The sequence below is a fragment of the Oncorhynchus clarkii genome, chromosome 21, assembly GCF_045791955.1.
Source record: "Oncorhynchus clarkii lewisi isolate Uvic-CL-2024 chromosome 21, UVic_Ocla_1.0, whole genome shotgun sequence".
NCBI classification, from domain to species: domain Eukaryota; kingdom Metazoa; phylum Chordata; class Actinopteri; order Salmoniformes; family Salmonidae; genus Oncorhynchus; species Oncorhynchus clarkii.
Window position 1 is genome coordinate 8,968,251 of NC_092167.1, and position 23,579 is coordinate 8,991,829.

Genomic DNA, 23,579 nt, shown 5'->3' on the forward strand with positions numbered 1-23,579 from the left:
TGTTATGTCATTTTCTTGTGTTACTTTTTGATTTTATTTTTTAAATTTAGTTTATTTAGTAAATATTTTCTTAAGTCTATTTCTTGAACTGCATTGTTGGTTAAGGGCTTGTAAGTAAGCATTTCACGGTGTATTCGGCGCATGTGACAAATAACAATTGATTAGATTTATTTTGTGCTACCAGGGCCACAATAATATCCCTCCTCTCTGATTATCCGAGTGCGACCCCCCTCCCCATAGGTTACTGCAGCTAGTGTTGCAAGTGTCACTCACTTAACTCCACACTTTTCCAAACACAAAAACACAAACCCCACCTTCCATCACAATACATCCGTACATACCCACATACGGCTTCTTAGACTTTCAATGAGAATGACAGATCTATAACTCACATTTCTATGTCAATTTGGTTGCCTAAAAATATTACATATTGCAGCATTAAATCCTCTTAAATCAGTTTAGATGAATGGAAGGATACAGGTTAAATAAAGATTTGTAGGTGTTGAGAGAATTGAGACATGGATTGTGTATGTGTGCCGTTCAGTGGGTGAATGGGCAAGACACAATATTTGCGTGCCTTTGAACGGGGTATAGTAGTCGGTAGTCGGCTCAAGTCGGCTCTGCTGGGTTTTTCACGCTCAACAGTTTCCCGTGTGTATAAAGCATGGTATACCACCCAAAGGACATCCAGCCGACTTGACACAACTGTGGGAAGAATTGCAGAGTCCATGCCCCGACGAATTGAGGCTGTTCTGAGGACAGGGGGTGCAACTCAATATTAGGAAGGTACTCAACGTTTTGTAGACTGTGTACAGTATATCATTGCTGTGAACCCGTAATTAGGACTTTTATTTTGAAGACAATTTTGGACGCTGGAGTAATAGGCCTACTGGTGGCAAAGGTTTCACATCCTCTTTGTTCGTTGGCAGTAACGTTGGCTAGCTAGGTTTACTTTCTACCGTCTCATGCGGCGCTCACTAGCAAAGGTAGCTAAGATACTGATTGGCACATGGGCCATAATGGGTATGTATTCGTGGTAACTTATTATATAAAACAATATTGTGTTTTGTTTCTTGTTAATCTGTCTAGGTTGTGTTTTCTAGCTAGGTGGCCAACTAGCCATGATCAGGCAGGGTTGTCCTCATTCGTGTACACTTTACTAACCGTTTTGCAATGCAAAACGAAAACGAGCTTTTCTTATTGGATAAGTTCAGGCTGTCCCTGTCCGTTTTTTTTCTCCTTCGGTGTCTAATGAACACGACCCTGATCTCAAGGAAGTAGCTGGGAAGCTAGCTAGGCCTACTTTGCCGTTTTTAGCGAAACCCGTTGATCTATCTAGCAGTGCCGCTACGGCGATCTGTTATATTATTGACTAACGTTCAGTTTTGAATTATGTTATTGTGCTTATTTGCGTACGTTCTGTGCAAGCTAGCCTTATAGCTAATACGTAAGTGCAAGCTAAGCTATTAACGTTAAGTTAGCTATCTGCTGGCAATGTTATATCAACCGTAACATTTATCACTCAATGAATAACTAACTACCTGTAGTTAAGATATGCAAAACTAGCTAATTTAGTTCTGCTATGCTAATGTTTTTACAAAATGGAATTGATTTAGCTAGTCATCTAACACACTTCACTGTACTTTTCACATTATAGATTCACCCATCCCTCTCTCCTCCCTGCGCCTTTTGGTTCCACCTCTACGGCTGATGTCTGCATTTATGTGGCAGGTAGCACAACAGAGGGCCATTAAGCACTATGGAAAATTAGAGGAGTTTGTGACCGTGGTAACACAAACCGTCCCAGAACTTATGACTGACAGACAAAGGACCCTCCTTATTTTGGGTCTGAGAGCAAGGGTAAGAAATGCCACATATTATGCCATACAGAATCCCTTCAATATGCTGGGACAGTCCCACCTGTATCCTGTCACATACTGTTTATGAATGGGATTTAAAAAATAATGAAAACATGGGCAATTAAGATATTGCATTCTAGTTATATTCGTGGATTAATTTACTTCTACCTGATGCCTTTTATGGAGGTTTTCAATTGTTTTTGTAATAAATAAAAAAACATAAGGCATCAGGTAGAATTTCACATAGCTCAAATTACTGTGTTTATATGAATTTGTTAATATAATCTGGAAGCCCATTAAAAAACAGTATGCGACTTTATCCAGGAAGCAGGGGGACTTTCTTATTGTATAGGTAAAATGTAGAAAATAGTTTTATGCAAAGTATCAATCTTGATCACTTTTCTTGCAGGTAAACCCTGTCAGCCTCCGGACCCTCCTTTATAGAATAAAGTCTTCTCAACATGCACAGGTTGGTGAATCAAAGTATGAATACAATGCCAAGATTGGAGATTTTGTTCTGCTGAACACTTATGAGATAATTAACACCCTCATAATTCAGAAACATTTAAAAACACGAGATTTAAGATTGTTGGTATGGATGGTTGTGCACCATTTGTCTGAAATTCTAAAAATGATTTTTTTTTTTAAACTTACAGTCCAATGATGCAGGCATGGAATCACCTGAAGCTAACTTTGCCAAGCTCACCCAAAGCTTGCTTACAGACCCAGTTGAGCGTGAACACTTCGTCCAAGTAAGTAGCTGTTAATGCCAAGCTTGTCTTGAACCTACAAGGCCTTCCCACACTACATCAGATTCAGTCTTTTACGATTATAACATGTCACACTGTGCAACGTGACCAAATTAAAATCTTGACATCAACCTGGCTGGGTTGTAAGGTTTACCTCAGTTCTGGCGTCATATGCTGTGATTGGCTTGCGAGGCAATGTCAGTCGACTTAGGCTACGTCAACTGGGCGTATCAAGCATTGGCGTCAAAAGAAAAACAACAAGCTGTTGCTATGTTGATTGACAGACACTACTCCTCCTACCTCTGTGACTGAGCGGTCCTTGTAATAAAAAGCTAAACTCTCGATTTGAAGAGGCTCATCACAACATGGAAACGCTAATGCCGAATATAAGCCCTGTAGCATAATCATTGGCATTACTCAATAAAAGCATTGCAATTTTGACATTCAAGGTGTGATGGTTATTTATAACTACAGAGCCAATTACTTGCACCAAGCTTTCATTCTACAAAGTGTGATTTAAAAAATTAACAATAAATGTTATGAATGGCATCATTGCTGGTCGTTTTCTTATTGATACTGCCATAACTTTTTCGGAGCTTAGGAAAAGTAGCGGTATTTAAAGGAAAATTCCACCCAAAAACTATATTTTGGTATTTGTTTTATTAGTCCATTGTAGGGCTGGGCGACTATATCAAAATAATTTGAAATGATGTTTTGTACGATATTTCAAGTAACTGTATCGCAAGAATCAAGTGTTTTTATTTTTAAATTTTTATGAGTGTTTATGTCCACTTGTTCTCATGTCTTTTTGGTCTCGGCTCCTTCTGTGATGTGTGCGCCTTCCCTTTTTACACCAGAGATCTGTATGTAATGATGAGATGCATGTCTTCACACTAACAATTGGGGTTGTTGTCCCGAGCTTAGGTCCAAAATAAGCCCATTTGAAATGCATTGGGCTTTATTTTGGACAGATTTTAGCGTGCGTGAAACTGCTCGCTTCACCTCTTCCTCTGGTTTACACACACCAAGCCACTCTCCCTGTCACTCACAACAACAAAGATGAGAGATCACGTCTTCCTCCTTGACAAGCGGTTTCAACTTGCTATTTGCAGTTGAGAGAGGAAACAAATAAATTAAAGAGAAATTGCAGAAAAGATGGAGCGTAAGTAGAAAAGGTAAAAGTTACAGGTCCATTGTGATATTCTGAGAGATCATCTTGTGCATCTAAGTGCTGCATTCAACACTGTTGACCATGATGTCCTTCTGGAGAGGTGGGTTGGCCTCGCCGGTGGTTTAGTACCTGTTTAACCAGTCTGAGTTTTGTCACCCTTGGTGAACGCATCACGTGGCGTTTGACAAAGTTTGATTTTGGGTCCGGTTCAGTTTATAAATGTTACAGCCTTATCAGAAAGCACAGCATTGATTTTCACGGCTACGCAGACGATACAACTTTTTACATTAGTGTCCCCGTTGGATTTTTAGCTCCACTGATAAATTATTAGACTGTATTAGTGATTTAAATACTTGGAAGGCTCACAACTTCCTCCAACTAAATCAAGTCAAGACCGAGGAACATCTTGTTGGAGCCAAAGCACAGAGAGAATCTGTCCACACCTATTAATTCACGGACAATACAGATAAAACACCAGGTAAAAAACCTAGGTGGTGTTTTAGATTCTGAACTCCATTTTGAAATACACATTAGGAATGTGACATCTTTTTACCACCTGAGGAACATTGCCAAGGTGTTGGCATTTCTCTTTTAGGCTGATACAGAGAGACTCATCCATGCTTTTATTACAAGCAGGCTTGACGACTGTAATGCTCTTCTGTCTGGTCTACCCAAGAAAGCCATGAGTCAACTGCAAAACATACAGAATACTGCAGCACGGGTACTGACCAAGACCAGACGGACAGCACACATTACACCAATTTTAAGGTCTCGGTACTGGCTGTCTGTGTGTTTTTTTTGAATGAATGAATTTTAAATCAATCCAAGAGTGTGCACCCCAATACATGTCAGGCATGCTTTTAAGTTATGTGTCCAGTACAGTAGCTCCCACAGGTCCTCTGGCGCACTGGCCAATTAACTATCCCAAAGCCTAGGACCAGGAGTCATGGAGAGGCAGCCTTTAGTTACTATGCCCCCAGCCTCTGGAATAGCCTGCCAGAGAACCTGAGGACCAAAACTGTGATTTAAAAAAATATATATATATCTTAAAACACACCTTTTTTAGCTTTGCTTTACCTTGGGGTACTTTTTAGTTGTTCAGATTGTTATTCATCCTCTTGTTGTGTAGTAAATATAGCATTTCAACTTTTTTTTTTTCCTGTGAAGAACATTGTTGCATTCCATGGCTGAAATGTGCTGTATAAATAAAGCTTGATTTAACCTGTTCATTTTCTGTAGCCTAATGCCTGCTACGTTAAGTTAGTCATTATTAGTGAATGTGCATTATGCAAGGTTCTGCTAATGTGTCCCTTTCCAACAATGCAGAGAAAATATAAATTAGAAATAAATACAATGAGTAACAATAACTTGGCTATATACACTGGGTACTGTCGGGAAGAGTGGGTTGTGCCCGACTACACAAGCGGCAATGAGTGTAAACACGAGTTCAAGTTTCAGATGCTTTTACATTAGGTTTTTGTGTCTCTGGCATTGTAGTCCACAACCGTTCAGGCCAGAGGGTGTTTGAAGACGGCGGCCACCTGTAGTCTCTTGCGGTGGTGTGGCCTCACTGGCAGAGTCCGTAACTCCCCTTCCAGGGAGTCTGTGGAAGGAGAGAGAAACTGTAAGTGGGAGAGTAGGCACAGTGTGGCTATGCCTTCCTAACTGCTGCAGGATAGATAATAAACAGTAAATGCAGCATGCTGTGATGATGTAAGTGTTCAATGCAGATACTCTGTGTAGCTACTGATGAACTATTTTACAGTCTTATGGCTTGGAGGTAAAAACTGTTCAGGGTCCTGTTGGTTACAGACTTGGTGCATCAGTACCGCTTGCCGTGCGGAAGCAGAGACAAGTCTATGACTTGGGTGGGAGGTGTCTTTGACCATTTTTATGGCCTTCCTCTGACACTGCCTGGTATAGAGGTCCTGCATGGCAGGGAGCTCTGCCGTATGCACTGCTCTCTGTAGCGCCCTGTAGGCTGTCTCATCATCGTCAGTGATCAGGCCTACCACCGTTATGTTATCGGCAAACTTAATGATGGTGTTGGAGTTGTGAGCGGCCACACAGTCGTGGGTGAACAGGGAGTACAGGTGGGGAATACAGGTGGGGACTAAGCACGCACCCCTGAGGGGCCCCCGTGTCGAGGGTCAGCATGGCGGATGTGTTGTTGCCTACCCTCACCACCTCGGGGTGGCCCGTCAGGAGGTCCAGAATCCAGTTGCAGAGGGAGGTGTTTAATCCCAGGGTCCTTAGCTTGGTGGTGAGCTTGGAGGGCACATGTCAGCAATCAAGTTTTCAAGATATAGAACTTTCGAAATTAACAAATACCAAAACGCAGCATCATATGATTGTGCAAAAAGCAGCTGTATTTTGAAAGTTTTACATCTTAACTCGATTGCTGACAGACAAAACATTTTGGGGCTACATCAACAATGAACTAATGGAACAAATACCAAAAGAGTGGAGTTTTCCTTTAATAGGCAGACCCTGTCACATTGAACAAGCCAAGACGTCCGACAATCGTTTACGACCTAAGAATTTACCCACAACGTGGACATTTTGTCTGGATGACAAAATCGTGTCATAAGGCGGCTAAAATCATGCAGTCTGTGCGGGCCTTTACTTGAACATTTTCTCTGGCCTGACTCAAGTTAGTTATGATGTTCGTGGAAAATATAGTTGAGTTGAGATTAAGTAAGATTGTTAGTCAACAAGATAGCATTTGAATAGTGAATAGGCCTACGCTACTATAAATCATAACTAGTCATTCACTAACATGAGTTTGTCTGTGCTGTGTTTACGCAGACAGCCCAGAAACAGCGCAGAAACAGGCTTGGCACCCAGGCTAGGATCATGCAGGGTCTCTCAAACAATACTTCATTTATCTAATTATTTTCCTTTTTGCATTATCTCACTGACTCTCCATCTTTTCAGGTGGTGTTTCCCGAAGAATTCAGACCTGATTTTGACCAAGTGCTTCAGGAACTGGTCTGTGACTTTCTCACTCGGCTGGAAGAGCTGCTTACACTACCAGACTTTAAGCAGGTGCAGAATCACTTTTGTAAGATTGTCTTGAGACAACAGCATTCAAATGAATAACTGTAGTTGGCCTGGAATCTATTTTGGCATTTTATTTGTGTCCCTCTTTTCCCTAGACTGCATTGTTGCTGAGTGCTGGCTCCTCTGGCCTGGATGAATGCCTGCAGTCTTTCTCTCACTCAGAAGATCTCCAGTTTCTGCTCCAGAATTACAAACAATGCAGAACATTGTACACAAACAGTAAGTTCATAGAAAATTATCAATGTTTTACGTATCATTTTAGCACAACATGGTCAGATAAGGTTTATTGATGTAAAAACTGCATCTGAGGAGAATAATATGATTTATGTGCAGGAAGTTCCTCTCATCATGTTCCTTACCATCCTTGTTCATTTGGAAGGGATTTAAAGTAGGAAGGATTAGTCAAATAAAGTGACGGATTAAAATGTAATTTATGGATTTGAGAAGTTTTGCTTCTAGGTGTTCGGAACAGTCACCTAGATACATTAAAAACACACTTTTTTTTTTTTTTTTTTTTTGTCTGTGCAGTTTCCTCCTCTGACATTCCTCAGGAATCAGATATTGAATCCGATGCCTTCCCTGACCAGTTAAACCGTACCAATCTGGACACTGGTGTGGGGATGAGGACTGGGATACAAAGCAGAGACTGCCAAAGGATGGAGTTGGCATCACATTTAGTGGAAATGGGGAGCACAAGAGATATTATAGGCTGCGATGAAACCTGTGATGAAGGGAATGAAGATGACATTGATGTAGAGGACGACCCAAAACAGAAAAGGTATGAGAATAAATGTATTTTTGTTATTTCAAATGGTACAGTTGGTAAATATCCATTTGCATTTGGACAGTCTATCAAACAAACTTACCACTTGACCCAGAAATAGTCAACAATTTGCATTTCTGTGTGTGCTTTTCACAGGGCTGGTTCTGGTCTTTCTCCTAACAGTGTCATGCAAGGTGGTGATACAGGTGAGACCTCACAAACTTTTAGTTGAGTACATTTACCCTTTGGAAAGCCTCAGTTGACCATTGTGGGGCAATGGTAGGGGAAACTTCCTCCATGATTTCAATATTTGTATTCATTTTTTCGCAGACACTGTTGCAGGGGTGTCGTTTCAGGTGTTGACTCCCCTTTCTTCAGCTTCAAATGAGTGTGCCCCATCTACTTCCAGTTCATCACACATGAACATTTTCCACCAGTGTCCCCAGTGTGGGAAGTGCTTTAATTATCAGTCTCAACTTGTCCAACATCAGCAAATTCACTGTGGGGATAATCCATACAAGTGCTCCAACTGCGGGAATAGATTCAAATTCTTTACAAGTCTGTCAAACCATAAGAGGATGCAATGTGTGGGCACTGCCTTTAGCTGTTCCAAGTGCTGGAGAGAGTTTGGTTCTCTGCGTGAGAAATTGAGACACCAGTGTCCACACAACGAAGTCATGTACATCTGTCCACAGAGCGGGAAGAGTTTTAAGACGCCACAGCAACAACCATTCCAGTGCCGTCATTGCGCAATGGCCTTTTCCGAAATGGATCAACTGCATGCTCACGAAAAAATTCACGGAATCCCCCAAACTCTTGACTGTCACACATGTGGAATTACCTTCAGCAACTTGCCCAGTCTAGTGCACCACGTGGAAGCCCACAAGAGGTCGGATCTGAGGCCATCGTCGCACCTTCCAAAGAAGAAGAAAGGATTGCAGCTTCCGAAAACTCACCACTGTCACCAATGTGGAAAGTCCTTCGTAACAAACCGTCGCCTCAAGGATCACGTTCGTACTCATTTGAATTATCGTCCCTTCCCCTGCTCCTACTGTGGGAAATGTTTCACTCAGAAAGGTAATCTCAATGTGCACATAAGGATCCACACAGGGGAGAGACCCTACATGTGCTCTGTGTGTGGGAAGACCTTTCAGTCAGCAGGGAATCTGCAGGTACACCAGCGCTTTCACACTGGGGAGAAACCCTACCAATGCAAAGAGTGTGACAAACGTTTTACTAAGTCGAGCCATTTAGTGGTCCACATGCGTGGGCATACTGGAGAGCGTCCCTTCACTTGTAATGAATGTGGGAGGAGTTTTATCCGGAAAACTTGCTTAAAGAAACATTTGCTAGTTCATTCAGGGCAGAAGCCTTATTCACGGCCTCGTTGCCCGAATAATTCCAAACGCAGTTCACAACCAAGCTATCATATGAAGGAGAATCCTACTAATGCGACTGCCATGACTGGACATGCGACTGCCATGACTGGACATGCGACTGCCATGACTGGACATGTGGCCGCCATGACTGGACATGCGGCCGCCATGGCTGGTCATGTGGCCGCCGTGGCTGGACATGTGGCCGTACCAGCAATCTATCATGACAGCCTTAACATAAAAATGTTGGCACATGTTGGCATGTCCCGAGGCTATGCCATGGAGAGACTAGGAGGTGGTCCTTCAAATTGTTGAACGCTGCCCTGCGCACAGAAAAATGTCCCAATACTTCCCCTCCGGACCTACCTCTCAGTTTTGAGTAACCCTCTTAGTGGGTAGTTGGGAGTGCAATTCGCTAGCGAAGCAACAGGTTATGGGGTAAAATCAATACTAGTCCAGAGAGATTAATGGGTGTTCTAATTATTGTTAACATGGAAACAACTGCATTTTTCATTGTAGGTTTCAAACAAACCCTCTGCAATGGCTTCATGCACGGAATTGAATTGGAACAACTAAGAATTTATCATTAACACAGAAACAAAGGAATTGTCCGGTGTAGGTTTTCCAAAAACGTGCAGCGTCATTCACGGATGGGGGAGGGGCCTTGGAAGGTGAAGGGGGTGTGGACTCTAGTCTCTCTATACATCATGTCTCAGAACCTCATCACGTCCCTGATTTGGTGTCCAATCTACTGGACCAGTTAAGAAGCTACTTTATAGTTTCATGTGATGTTCTGTTTTTCTCAATACAAATATTATTCCTTTACAGATGTATTATAGACATGTAGAGCTGTTTGCATGTAGACATGTTTATGTAATAGGAGCAGTAGTCATGGATAGAGGTTGAGCTGGTGAAATGCATGTGCAATTGTAATATAAGTATTTACTCTAACAGTAATAATGATAATGTGTTATTTGATAAGCGTATTTCTAGACTTTCAAGAAATCTAGAAAAGTGTATTTTCTTGTGTTATATTTGGAGGGTTGTGATATTCTTTGTTATACCTATTATTAAAGGTTTTAATACTTAAGCTTCTATTTATTTATTTTTTAGGGGCACTCAGCACTGTGCTCTCTGTGTTACATGTGACCAACCTGCACAATCACATGCTATCGCAACACCATCAGGTTGTATATTCTGTTTTCTGGGTTATTGGCTGCTCACAACTAGGGTTGCAAAGGGTCAGAAATGTTCCTGACATTTTTAGTGGGAAGTTAAGCCTGGAATTTTGCTTAAATTTGTCAATGTTGGCTCATAAAAGTTTACCTTTTTTTGTGGGATACACACAAGGCAATTCTAGGTCTTGTGGCATATTTTGGTTAAACTATCCCCAATTAAATAGAATTGCAACCCTCTGCATGCACAGTGCAATCTTCCATCACATGTACAGCTGATTCTCAAGGTCTTGCACACTAATGAGATGCTATTGAACCCACACTACAACACTGTCTGAGCCAAGGACTACATGATTTCTGGTAAGTTTTCATTACAATACTGAGTGGGGTGAATATATTTTACATGACATACAATATTTTTTTGTTAACAGTAGCCTACAGAAAAGTGTGTTTAAATCATTTCTAACTTGTTAACAATTTATGCTAGTTAGTTTTTGCTACCATGTGGGTGTTCGCTTATTTGAGCCTGCTAACTGAGTGTTAGTTAACCTGTTTCCATACATGTTTCATTTTAAAACATGCATCTTACAAAGGAGTTGTTTAATATAACTGCTTAACTATATCTGTACATGGAATTGTATTTGGGATTTTTTTCCTCTTTTTTTCTCCTAATCTTTACAGGAAAATGTCACTGTCTGATGTGTGGAGACATTTCACTGCAGCTAATGTAGAAGGAAAAGCTGTGTACATTTGCAAATACTGTGCCAAATCATATGTGAAGAATGCAACAAAGATGCAGAATCATCTGGCTAAGTGCATAAAGTTCCCTCAACACTCACTACAAGCAACCTCTGACAAAAGTCCCTCTACTTCTATTTGAGGTGAAAATGATGAATCCGACACCTTATCAATAGCAACAGCTCATGGGCCTCTTGGAATCAGAAGTTTTTTTGACTCAATGGAGGAACATCAGAAATGCTGATGAATGTCTTGCTCGAGCTGTGTATGCAACTGGTTCACCTCTGATGCTCACAGGCAATGTGTATTGGAAGAGATTTTTGAATATTCTTCGCCCAGCAAACACCCGTCCAACCAGACATACTTTATCAACTAATTTGCTGGATGCAGAGTTCAACAGAGTTCAAGTGAAGGTCAAGCAAATCATAGAGAAAGCAGACTGTATTGCAATCATCTCAGATGGGTGATCGAATGTTTGTGGGCAAGGAATAATTAACTACATAATCTCCACCCCTCAACCAGTATTCTACAAGAGCACAGACACTAGAGACAACACACACCGGTCTCTACATTGCAGATGAGCTGAAGGCAGTCATCAATGACCTTGGACCACAGAAAGTATTTGCACTGGTGACAGACAATGCTGCGAACATGAAGGCTGTTTGGTCTAAAGTGGAAGAATCCGACCCTCGCATCACACCCATTGGCTGTGCTGCCCATGCATTGAATCTGCTCCTCAAGGACTGCATGGCACTGAAAACAATGGATACACTCTACAAGAGAGCCAAGGAAATGGTTAGGTATGTGAAGGGTCATCAAGTTATAACAGCAATCTACCTCACCAAGCAAAATGAGAAGAATAAGAGCACCACATTGTAGCTGCCCAGCAACACCCGTTGGAGTGGTGTTGTCATAATGTTTGACAGTCTCTCCTGGAGGGGAAGGAGACTCCAAGAAATAGCCATATCACAGTCTGCCAATATGGATAGCCCCATCAAGAGGATCCTCCTGGATGATGTAGTTTGGGAGAGAATGGTAAGCAGCCTGAAACGCCTGAAACCTATAGCAGTAGCCATGGCACGGATTAAGGGAGACAATGCCATCCTGTCTGATGTTCAGACTCTGCTTGCAGATGCAAGAGAAGAAATCCGTACTGCCCAGCCCACTTCACTGTTGCTCCAAGCAGAGGAAACTGCAGGTCTGAAATACATCAAAAAGCGTGAAGACTTCTGCCTGAAGCCCATATACGCCGCAGCTTACATGTTGAACCCGAAGTATGCTGGCAAGAGCATCCTGTCTGGTGCAGAGATCAACAAGGCCTATGGTGTCATCACTACCATGTCTCGCCACCTTGGCCTGGATGAGGGCAAGGTTCTTGGCAGTCTGGCAAAGTACACTTCCAAGCAAGGGCTTTGGGATGGAGATGCAGTATGGCAGTCGTGCCAACATATCTCATCAGCCACCTGGTGGAAGGGACTTTGTGTTTCTGAGGCTCTTTCCCCTGTTGCCTCCATCATCCTCCAAATCCCACCAACATCAGCCGGCCTCAGCACAACTGGTCCTTGTTTGGGAACACACACACCAAATCACGCAACAGGCTGACCAATACAAGGGTTGAAAAATTGGTGGCCATCCGGGCAAATTTGTTTTGGCTTTTTGAGCCTGACAACGAGCCATCCTCAACTAGGTTGGAAAGTGACAGTGAAGATGAGGCCTCAGTCTGATTGAGGAGGAAGCCTGAGAGGAAGACAACCAAATATTTAGTTTTTAGACTATAATTTTACAGATGTATGTTGAAAGCATTTTTGGGAGATGCGATGGATCACTGGGGATCATTCAATATTCCCTTTCTTTTGTTGTTCAGTGTAATCATCCCATGTGAAGAGTCAACTCATTTAATTAAAGTTCAATTAGTAACTAAATTATTTTTTCTTTTGGAAGGATTTAATCATTTGCAATTATGTCTACTTATAAGGTAAAAGGTTTATGTTTCTGTCTCCATATATGGTAAATATATCCAATGCAAAAAACATCTACATTTATGTGGTATTAATATTACTTTGCATATATTTCCGTTAACTCCCACATATTCTGTTAATTCCCACGTAAAGTTTCCACCTCTGAATATTCTCCAAAATGTGCAACCCTACTCACAACACACTGTTTCTGAAAACACTCACCCTCTTCCATACAGTTTCATAGAATTGTGGGTGCAATCAGCATTTACTCCCTGAATAGTGTACAGTGAATTATAGGAACAGGGTTTAGTGTGTGTGACTGCCGTACTCTATTTTGGCACAAAGTGACTATCAATGGGGAGGCATCATGAACAACACAGGTAAACACATTGGTGGATACCTTATCAACTTTCAGAAATGATTAAATTCCCTATGGTCCCTCGGTCTGACATGTCACAGAGAATTATGACTCCACTCCCATGAAGCTCCAGTAGGTCAAGTGGCTCGCATAATAAAAAATGTAAGTATATAACGGATGTAAGCCCTACCCTTACATAGCTTTCCTTGATAGGGATACATCTTAGGCTGCCATTGATTACGACTATTCAATTCACAATCACAGCATGAGGAAGTGATTAGTAGGCATACTATTTTAGACAGATATGGTATATAATGGTATGATGATGTAGATGTCTCATGTTAGTCTACAATGCCCTTGTTACATATGTCTTAGACCTTATTATACTAATGATGAAGTTAATGGTTACATGTAAATATAGTTAGTAATAACTAAAATGCAGATTGTATTGGCAATAATCAAGTTCATTAACATATATTGAATAGCTTGATGGTTAAATATTACACATTTAGCATAATTGATGACTTTTATTTTGAAGACTTTTTTGGACACTGACGTTAAAATAGTACTTGGTGGCAAAGGTTTCACATCCTCTTTTATGGTGGTAACATTAGCTAGCTAGATTTACTTTCTACTGTCTCATGCGGCGCTCACTAGCTAAGGTAGCTAAGATATTGATTGGCACATGGGCCATAATGGGTATGTATACGGTATTGGTGGTAACTTGCAAGATTAGAAAACAATATTGTGTGTTTGCTAGCTAGCTTTCTAACCTAGGTGGGCCAGGTCGCTAGCTAGCTATGACCAGGGTCGTATAAGAACAAACCGTAGCTAAACGTTTTGCAACGGAACATGTAAACGAGCGTTTCTAATTGGACAAATTCGGGTCGTCGCTCCACGTTTCGGTCAGTTTTCTAGCACTTGGTGTCTAGCGAAAACGACTCGGACGTCAAGGAAGTAGCTGGATATCTAGCTAGCTATTGTGCCGTTTCTAGCAAAACCTCTTGTATATCTAACGTTAGCTAGCTGTGCCTTTCGATATTTTTATGAAGCAATAAGACCGAAAGGTTGTGGTATATGGCCAATATACTACGGCTAAGGGCTGTTTCACACGACGCAACGCGGAGTGCCTGGATATAGCCCTTAGCCATTGTATATTGGCAATATACCACAAAACCCCTGAGGTGTCTTATTGCAATTATAAGCTGGTTTCCAAGGTAATTAGAGCATTAAAAATACATATTTTGTAATACTGTGGTATACGGTCTGATATACCACGGCTGTCAGCCAATCAGCATTCAGGGTTCCATCCACCAAGTTTACAATATGTTATTGACTAGCTAGCCAGCTATTATTATATTATTGAGTGTCCACATGTGCATTTGGCGCAAGCTATTGTCTGCTGGGATTGTTATGAAATTTGTTATGACAATGTTATTATGACATAACGGTAGCTAAGATGTGCATAGCTAAACGTAATTGATTTAACTAGCCATCTAACAGTAACACACTGTGCTTTTCACATTATAGATTCCCCCATCCCTCTCTCCTCCCTGCGCCTTTTGGTCCCACCTCTACGACTGATGTCTGCATTTATGTGGCAGGTATCACAACAGAGGGCCATTAAGCACTATGGAAAATTAGAGGAGTTTGTGACCGTGGTAACACAAACTGTCCCAGAACTTATGACTGACAGACAGAGGACCCTCCTTATTTTGGGGCTGAGAGCAAGGGTAAGACAATTCTTTCTAATCTTTCATACAGGATCACTATAGTTTTATGCAAAGTATCAGACTCCATCACCACTTTTCTTCCAGGTAACTTTGGGGCGATTTTCTGCTGAACACCCTGTCAGCCTCCAAACCCTCCTTTATTCTATAAAGTCTTCTCAACTTGCACAGGTTCAGGTTGGTAAATCAAATGCTATAGTGCAATGTCAGGATTTGAACTTTTTTTCCCCCTGCTGGACACTTAAATGAGAATTAACACCCTGATAATTCAGCCACATTAAAATCAAGAGCTTAAGTTAGTTGGTATGGACAGTTGTGTTCCATTTGTCACCCCCCTTTAACACCAAGTCTAAAAATGACCGTCCGGTTTCAGTGTGTTTTCCACATTGTTTTACAGTCCTATGATGCAGGCATGGAATCACCTGAAGCTAACTTCGCCAAGCTCACCCAAAGCTTGATTACAGACCCAGTTGAGCGTGAACACTTCGTTCAAGTAAGTAGCTGTTCATGTCAAGCTTGTCTTGAACCTGTTTTAGTTTAACATTTTCTTTAGCCTGACTCAACCTAATAATAATTTATTTTGCTTATATAGCGCTTCTCATTACAAAATGGAATCTCAAAACGCTTCAAAAGCAAAACAAACCGGCATAACTAATAATCCTAATGGAAAGTGAATGGTGTCTAGTCAGCTTCAGATAGTTGAGGCAGTTTGGAACGGCAGTCTTTGCCATATGTCTTGACTGGATCGATGGTACAGTCAGGGAGAACCTAGTAATAATGTCCTTGAAAAATTGCATTTTGTTGTATGATAAGTCATAACTAGTAGACTCTGGCAAGAGAGAAGAAAAAGGCACCCAAAGTAGGATTATGCAATGTCTCCCAACCAATCATTAAGTAGGCTAACTGTTTTCCTTTTGCATTATCTCACTGGCTCTCCATCTTTCCAGGTGGTGTTCCTTGAGGAATTCAGACCTGATTTTGACAAAGCGCTTCAGGAACTGGTCTGTGACTTCCTCACTAGGTTGGAAGAGCTGCTTACACTACCAGACTTTAAGCAGGTGCAGAATCACTTTTGTAAGATTGTCTTGAGACAACAGCATTCAAATGAATAACTGTAGTTGGCCTGGAATCTATTTTGGCATTTTATTTGTGTCCTTCTTTTCCCTAGACTGCATTGTTGCTGAGTGCTGGCTCCTCTGGCCTGGATGAATGCCTGCAGTCTTTCTCTCACTCAGAAGATCTCCAGTTTCTGCTCCAGAATTACAAACAATGCAGAACATTGTACACAAACAGTAAGTTCATAGAAAATTATACATTTTTTATACAAATCATTTTAGCGCCACATGGTTAGATAAGGTTTATTGATGTAACAACTGCATCTGAGGATCAATCAATCAAATGTATTTATAAAGCCCTTCTTACATCAGCTGATGTCACAAAGTGCTGTACAGAAAGCCTAAAACCCCAAACAGCAAGCAATGCAGGTGTAGAAGCACGGTGGCTACAAAAAACTCCCTAAAAAGGCCGGAACCTAGGAAGAAGCCTAGAGAGGAACCAGGCTATGAGGGGTGGCCAGTCCTCTTCTGGCTATGCCGGTTGGAGATTATAGCAGAACATGGCCAAGTTGTTCAAATGTTCATAGATGACCAGCAGGGTCAAATAATAATAATCGCAGTGGTTGTAGAGGGTGCAACAGGTCAGCACCTCAGGAGTAAATGTCAGTTGGCTTTTCATAGCCGATCATTCAAAGTATCTCTGCCGCTCCTGCTGTGTCTAGAGAGTTGAAAGCAGCAGGTCTGGGACAGGTAGCACGTCCGGTGAACAGGTCAGGGTTCCATAGCCGCAGGCAGAACAGTTGAAACTGAAGCAGCAGCACGACCAGATGGACTGGGGACAGCAAGGAGTAATCAGGCCAGGTTGTCCTAGGACTCAGGTCCTCAGAGAGAGAGAGAAAGAAAGAAAGAAAGAAAGAAAGAAAGAAAGAAAGAAAGAAAGAGAGAGAGAATTAGAGAGAGCATACTTAAATTCACACAGGACACCGGATAAGACCTTAGAAATACTCCAGATATAACAGACTGACCCTAGCCCCCCGACACAAACTATTGCAGCATAAATACTGGAGGCTGAGACAGGAGGGGTCGGGAGACACTGACAATACCCCCGGACAGGGCCAAACAGGCAGGATATAACCCCACCCACTTTGCCAAAGCACAGCCCCCACACCACTAGAGGGATACCTTCAACCACCAACTTACCATCCTGAGACAAGGCCTGGTATAGCCCACAAAGATTTCCCCCACAGCACAAACCCAAGGGGGGGCGCCAACCCGGACAGGAAGATCATGTCAGTGACTCAACCCACTCAAATGACGCACGCCTCCCAGGGACGGCATGGAAGAGCACCAGTAAGCCAGTGACACAGCCCCTGTAATAGGGTTAGAGGCAGAGAATCCCAGTGGAGAGAGGGGAACCGGCCAGGCAGAGACAGCAAGGGCGGTTCGTTGCTCCAGTGCCTTTCCACTCACCTTCACACTCCTGGGCCAGACTATACTTAATCATAGGACCTACTGAAGAGATGAGTCTTCAATAAAGACTTAAAGGTCGAGACCGAGTCGGCATCTCTCACATGGATTCCATAAAAAAATTATCTGATTTATGTGCAGGAACTTCCACTCACCATGTTCCTTACCTTTCTTGTTCATTTTGAATGGATTAGCCAAATAATAAACAATTTGACAGATTAAAATGTAAATTAGGGATATGAGAAGTATTCAGAACAGCCTGGCAGATATTTAATTTTTTTTAAACTTATTTGTTTTTGTCTGTGCAGTTTCCTCCTCTGACATTCCTCAGGAATCAGATATTGAATCCGATGCCTTCCCTGACCAGTTAAACCGTACCAATCTGGACACTGGTGTGGCTATGAGGACAGCACATTTAGTGGCAATGGGGAGCACAAGAGATATTATAGGCTGCGATGAAACCTGTGATGAAGCGAATGAAGATGACATAGATGTAGAGGACGAGTCAGCACAGAAAAGGTACAGTGCCTTCAGAAAGTATTCACACCCCTTGACTTTTTCCAAATGTAGATGTTACAGCCTGAATTTAAAATGGATTAAATTAAGATGTTTTGTCACTGGCCTACACACAATACCCCACAATGTTAAATTATGTTTTTAGAAATTTTTACAAATGAAAAGCTGAAAAATCTTGAGTCATTAAGTATTTAACCCCTTTTGTTATGGTAAGCCTAAATAAGTTCAGGAGTAAATATTTGCTTAACAAGTCACATAATAAGTTGCATGGACTCACTCTGTGTGCAATAAGTGTTGAACATTATTTTTCAATGACTACCTCATCTCTGTACCCCACACTTACAATTATTTGTTAGGTTCCTCAGTTAATTTCAAACACAGATTCAACCACCAAGACCAGGGAGGTTTTCTAATGCTTCGCAAAGAAAGGCAACTATTGGTAGATGGGTCCAAATAAATTTTAAAAAGCAGACATTGAATAGCCCTTTGAGCATGGTGAAGTTACTAATTATACTTTGGATCGTGTATCAATACACCCAGTCAGTACAAAGATACTGGCGTCTACTCAGTTGCTGGAGAGGAAGAAAACTGCCAATGGTGAATATATAGTGAATACAAAACAGTTGCAGAGTTTAATGGCTGTGATAGGAGAAAACTGAGGCTGGACAACAACATTGTAGTTACTCTACAATACTAACCTGATTGACAGAGTGAAAAGAAGGAAGCCTGTACAGATTAACAAATATTCCAAAACATGCATTATGCTTGGCCTACCGAATGGCGCAGCTGCCTAAGGCAATGCATCGCAGTGCTAGAGGCGTCACTAGAGACCCGGGTTCGATCCCCGGCTGTATCACAATCGGCCGTGATCGGGGGAGTCCCATAGGGCGGCGCACAATTGGCCCAGCGTCATCCGGGTTAGGGAAGGGTTTGGCCAGGCGTGCTTTACAAGTAGGCCGTCATTGTAAATGAGAATTTGTTCTTTACTGACTTGCCAAGTTAAATAAAGGTTAACTAAACAATTAAAATACAAGGCACTAAAATAATACTTACTCAGTACCACTCTCCATATTTTCAAGCATACTGTTAGCTGCATCGTGTTATAGGTATGCTTGTAATCATTGGGGACTGGGGAGTTTTTCAAGATACAAAGTAAACAGAATGGAGCTAAGCACAGGCAACATTCTAGAGGAAAACCAGGTTCAGTCTGCTTTCCACCAGACACTTGGAGATGCAGGACAATAACCTAAAACACAAGACAAAATCCACACTGAAGTTGCTTACCAAGAAGACCGTGAATGTTCCGGAGTGGCCGAGTTACAGTTTTGACTTACAGCTGTAATTGCTGCTAAAGGTGCTTTTACAAAGTATTGACTCAGGGGTGTGAATACTTATGTAAATGAATTATTTCTGTATATCATTTAATACATTTGCAAACATTTCGAAAAACATGTTTTCACTTTGTCATTATGGGGTATTGTGTGTAGATGGGCGACAATATTTTTATTTAATCCATTTTAAATTCAGGCTGTAACAACAAAATGTGGAATAAGTCAAGTGGTGTGAATATTCTGAGACCCTGTATGTGAGAATTAATTTATACATTTTTGTTGTTTTAAACAGTGCATCAAACAACTTTACCACTTGACTTAGTAATGGTCATCAATTTGCATGTCTGTTTTGTGCCTTTCACAGGGCTGGTTCTGGTCTTTCTCCTACCAGTGTCATGCAAGGTGGTGATACAGGTGAGACCTCACAAACTTTTAGTCAAGTGCATTTACCCTTTGGAAAGCCGCAGTTGACCATTGTCGGGCAATGGAAGGGGAAACGTCAATGTTTTTATTCATTTTTCCACAGACCCAGTTGCAGGGGTGTCGTTTCAGGTGTTGACTCCCCTTTCTTCAGCTTCAAATGAGTGTGCCCCATCTACTTCCAGTTCATCACACATTAACATTTTCCACCAGTGTCCTCAGTGTGGGAAGTGCTTTAATTATCAGTCTCAACTTGTCCAACACCAGCAAATTCACTGTGGGGATAATCCATACAAGTGCTCCAACTGCGGGAATAGATTCAAATTCTTTACAAGTCTGTCAAACCATAAGAGGATGCAATGTGTGGGCACTGCCTTTAGCTGTCCCAAGTGCTGGAGAGAGTTTGGTTCTCTGCGTGAGAAATTGAGACACCAGTGTCCACACAACGAAGCCATGTCCATCTGTCCACAGAGCGGGAAGAGTTTTAAGACATCACCACAATATCCATTCCAGTGTCGTCACTGTGCAAGAAGCTTTCCCGAATCGAATCAACTGGACACCCACGAAAAAAGTCACAGTGTCGTCCAAACGCTTGACTGTCACAAATGTGGAATTACCTTCAGCAACTTGCCCAGTCTAGTGCACCACGTGGAAGCCCACAAGAGGTCGGATCTGAGGCCATCGTCGCACCTTCCAAAGAAGAAAGGATTGCAGCTTCCGAGAACTCACCATTGCCACCAATGTGGAAAGTCCTTCGTAACAAACCGTCGCCTCAAGGATCACATGCGCACTCATATGAATTATCGTCCCTTTTCCTGCTCCTACTGTGGGAAATGTTTCACTCAGAAAGGTAATCTCACTGTGCACATAAGGCTCCACACAGGGGAGAGACCCTACATGTGCTCTGTGTGTGGGAAGGCGTTTCCATCAGGAGGGGATCTGCAGGTACACCAGCGCTTTCACACTGGGGAGAGACCTTACCAATGCAAAGAGTGTGACAAGCGTTTTTTTAAGTCGAGCCATTTAGTGGTCCACATGCGTGGGCATAGGGGAGAGCGTCCCTTCACTTGTAATGAATGTGGGAGGGGTTTTATCCGGAGAACTTGCTTAAAAAAACATTTGCTAGTTCATTCAGGGGAGAGGCCATATTCATGTCTTCGTTGCCCGAATACTTACAAACGCAGTTCACACCTGAACTATCACATGAAGAAAAATCATTGAAAAATGTTGTGTATTTACATTGTTTTTTTTTTGTAGAGCTTTTGTAATAGTGGCATTGGTGGAGATGCAGGAAGTACACCCAGTACCAAACTAATTTATCATATCCTCAACACTTTAAAGCCTTGTTTCCCAGTTGAAGGGGAAGTTCAGTCATTTACAGCTTGACAATTCCTCATCCTTTAAGTAGTCTATGGGCCAGGAGACACTAATCTGTGCTTCAGTTTTCTTTAAACAGACACTACAAACTAACAAGCTAACGTGAGCCTCCACTAGCTGATAATCAATGGAAGTGATATGGGGCATCCATGAAATGTTAAAAAAAAAAATAGCTAAATTACCTTTTGCTAATGTAAAACCAAATATTGGATTTATCTCAGTTGATTTGGCTATTACATTGAGAACAATTGCATAATTGACCCTATCACTCCCTTTGATTTATAGTTATAGGTGTTTAAAATTAGCTTAAGTTTGTAGCGGCTGCTTAAAGAAAACTGAACCATAGATTTCAGGTTTTCCTGGCCCATAGACTACTTTCAAGGTGATGAACCATCTAACAATAAGTTGTTAAATAGTAAACTTGCCCTTTTTAAAAATCACTCTGCATAATAGTTGAGGATGCAAATATGTACATAAGCCACTGGTTGAGGCTGTTCCATCTGTTTGTTTACGTAATGTTATATGGAGTTTTGGTGAAACTGTTTAAATGTTCAGCACCTGGATTTATTTCCATGGTGATATAGTGATTTATTGTTCTGTTGAATGCAGTATAATTGCCAGAATCTACTCTTCTGTAATTTAGTTATGCATTAATATATCAATAAACATATCCATCTAAAAATGCCAACCGTTTAGCCTTTGTGTAAACGTTGTGTCATTCCAAAACATTAAAGTAGATGAATGATTGAGTCAAGCATTTTCATAATCATTACATGCTGGTGTGCTCCCATCTGGCACTGGCTTACAGGGTTATCGTACAGGTGACTGTTCAGAACTGGGACGCGACTGCCCTAGATGTCCTGGGTGGACCAGAGGGCCCCCGACTGGGCCTCGTGCAATCAAACAAGCCAAAGCTCAGAAGGACGGGTAACTGCCAACATACAGGAAACACTTGAGTAAATGAGGGATACAAAGTAAATTGAAAGCTGTTGCTTCCACACAGGTGTGGTTCCTGAATTAATTAAGCAATTCACAAGAAGAAGAAGCATAGGGGGTTTAAAGGGTGTGTCTCACCAGATCTCAACACAATTGAACACTGAGACAGGGTTTATCACCACCAGCAACAAAAACCCAAATTGTGGAATTTCTTGGGCAAGAATGGTGTCACATTCTTCCAATAGAGTTCCAGACACTTGTAGAATCTATGGCAAGGGGCATTGAAGCTGTGCTGGAAGGCCCAAAGCCCTATTAAGACACTATGTTCGTTTTAGGAAGTTACCTCTATCTTCCTTTGCTTCTATCAGTAACATGTTCTCACTTTGCAGTGGGTAAAACATGAGCTGAAACATATCTTTATCCAGAAACATGATTCCATCAGCACAGTTCACATAGGCTGTGTAGACACAGGCAGCCCAATTCTGATCTTTTTTCCCACTAATTGGTCTTTTGACCAATCACCAATCTTTTTCAGAGCTGATCTGATTGGTCAAAAGACTCATTAGTGAAAACATTAATTTGCCGGCCTGTGTAAATGCAGACATACAGGTTTCACAGGGTTTTCCAAGTTGTTTACTACAGCGTAAGTGTTTTTTTGACAGTTTACCCACCTTTGAGGAAAAAGTCATTGAAATTATAGGGTGTGTTACTTTTTTCACCGTGACCGGCGATCAAGGTTTACCCATCTATTTGTTTTACCACTACATTACATGCAGATGAGCTTCAAGTTGGGACTGAGTCCTCCAGCTGGGGGGGGTAGTGTCTCATCCAGACCTGACACTATGGACCTCAGGACCAGTTTCCTAGAAGGGTGATATCTTCTGTGTGGATAAAATAAATACAATTCTTCTTCACGATGCTAAAGTAATGCTGGTGATTGTATTGAACACCCAGAAAGGTAAAGGTATGAGATACATCGCTACTCTGCTACAGAATGTTTGTCATTTGTTATTCCTGATGTTCTTCGCTGTGTGTCAATCTTGCAAATGGTCTCATTGAAGTGATTTCTGCGAATGAAACAATATACACAAAGTGGTGGGGGCATTTTCTAACCTTCAGAAAGCTTACCAGGTCATGTGATAAAAATAAAAACTTGCAGACTTGAATACCTTTGCAGTTGCACTGTAAGAGTTGGTTGTGTATTATATCAAATCTACTGTTTTCACTAACAATTATAGTTCTGAATCAACAGAACCCAGTTTTTCAAACGTTATCTATTCTATCGGATAGGTTGAAATGCATAGAAATATAATGAATAGAACGGACTAATCATTGACTTGAATGGGGACTCCCGTTCTATTCATTATATTTCTATGAAATCCATATAGATTTTTTTTAAACTGGGCCCCCAGGGCTGACATTCTGGTAATGACCCACAAACAAAATAACTAAAATCCAATCAGATATCATCAGAGCCTACATAAACAATATTTTCTAGATATCTCAATCAAACATAATAAAGTGGGCTTGGGAGGAC

At 41.5% G+C, this 23,579-nt stretch overlaps 2 protein-coding genes across 7 annotated transcripts; both read left to right on the forward strand.

Moving 5' to 3' along the window:
* The first annotated feature begins 844 nt into the window (after positions 1-844).
* LOC139378464 (zinc finger protein ZFMSA12A-like) lies at positions 845-10,071 on the forward strand. Its single transcript, XM_071120652.1, has 9 exons — positions 845-1,023; positions 1,658-1,860; positions 2,269-2,328; positions 2,516-2,611; positions 6,717-6,827; positions 6,938-7,061; positions 7,371-7,620; positions 7,762-7,811; positions 7,936-10,071. The coding sequence occupies exons 1-9, from the start codon at positions 966-968 to the stop codon at positions 9,294-9,296; spliced, it is 2,313 nt and encodes a 770-aa protein (XP_070976753.1). The 5' UTR covers positions 845-965; the 3' UTR covers positions 9,297-10,071.
* An 802-nt stretch (positions 10,072-10,873) lies between these two features.
* Positions 10,874-21,788, forward strand: LOC139378465 (zinc finger protein ZFMSA12A-like). 6 transcript variants are annotated; one of them, XR_011628302.1, is made up of 10 exons: positions 13,700-13,909; positions 14,741-14,943; positions 15,028-15,117; positions 15,338-15,433; positions 15,888-15,998; positions 16,109-16,232; positions 17,771-17,981; positions 19,674-19,723; positions 19,836-21,074; positions 21,460-21,788. XR_011628302.1 is itself a non-coding variant. In XM_071120656.1 (9 exons), exons 2-9 carry the CDS (start codon positions 14,794-14,796, stop codon positions 20,948-20,950), a joined length of 1,947 nt encoding a protein of 648 aa, XP_070976757.1. In that variant the 5' UTR covers positions 10,874-13,372; positions 14,741-14,793; the 3' UTR covers positions 20,951-21,788. The 6 variants fall into 6 exon arrangements, 5 of the variants coding, with proteins under 5 accessions (XP_070976757.1, XP_070976754.1, XP_070976756.1 ...); XM_071120656.1 differs by lacking the exon at positions 13,700-13,909 and adding an exon at positions 10,874-13,372 and having other exon boundaries at positions 19,836-21,788; XM_071120653.1 differs by having other exon boundaries at positions 19,836-21,788.
* Positions 21,789-23,579: the final 1,791 nt, after the last annotated feature.

Excerpts from the sequence above, each read along its gene's own strand:
- LOC139378465 (XM_071120653.1), top strand. The coding sequence starts at position 13,852 with ATGCGGCGCTCACTAGCTAAGGTAGCTAAGATATTGATTGGCACATGG. Across the intron at positions 14,944-15,027 it reads TTTTGGGGCTGAGAGCAAGG|GTAACTTTGGGGCGATTTTC; the intron begins GTAAGACAATTC and ends CTTTTCTTCCAG. Across the intron at positions 15,999-16,108 it reads CACTACCAGACTTTAAGCAG|ACTGCATTGTTGCTGAGTGC; the intron begins GTGCAGAATCAC and ends TCTTTTCCCTAG.
- LOC139378464 (XM_071120652.1), top strand. The coding sequence starts at position 966 with ATGCGGCGCTCACTAGCAAAGGTAGCTAAGATACTGATTGGCACATGG. Across the intron at positions 1,024-1,657 it reads TGGCACATGGGCCATAATGG|ATTCACCCATCCCTCTCTCC; the intron begins GTATGTATTCGT and ends TTCACATTATAG. Across the intron at positions 2,329-2,515 it reads AGTCTTCTCAACATGCACAG|TCCAATGATGCAGGCATGGA; the intron begins GTTGGTGAATCA and ends TTAAACTTACAG.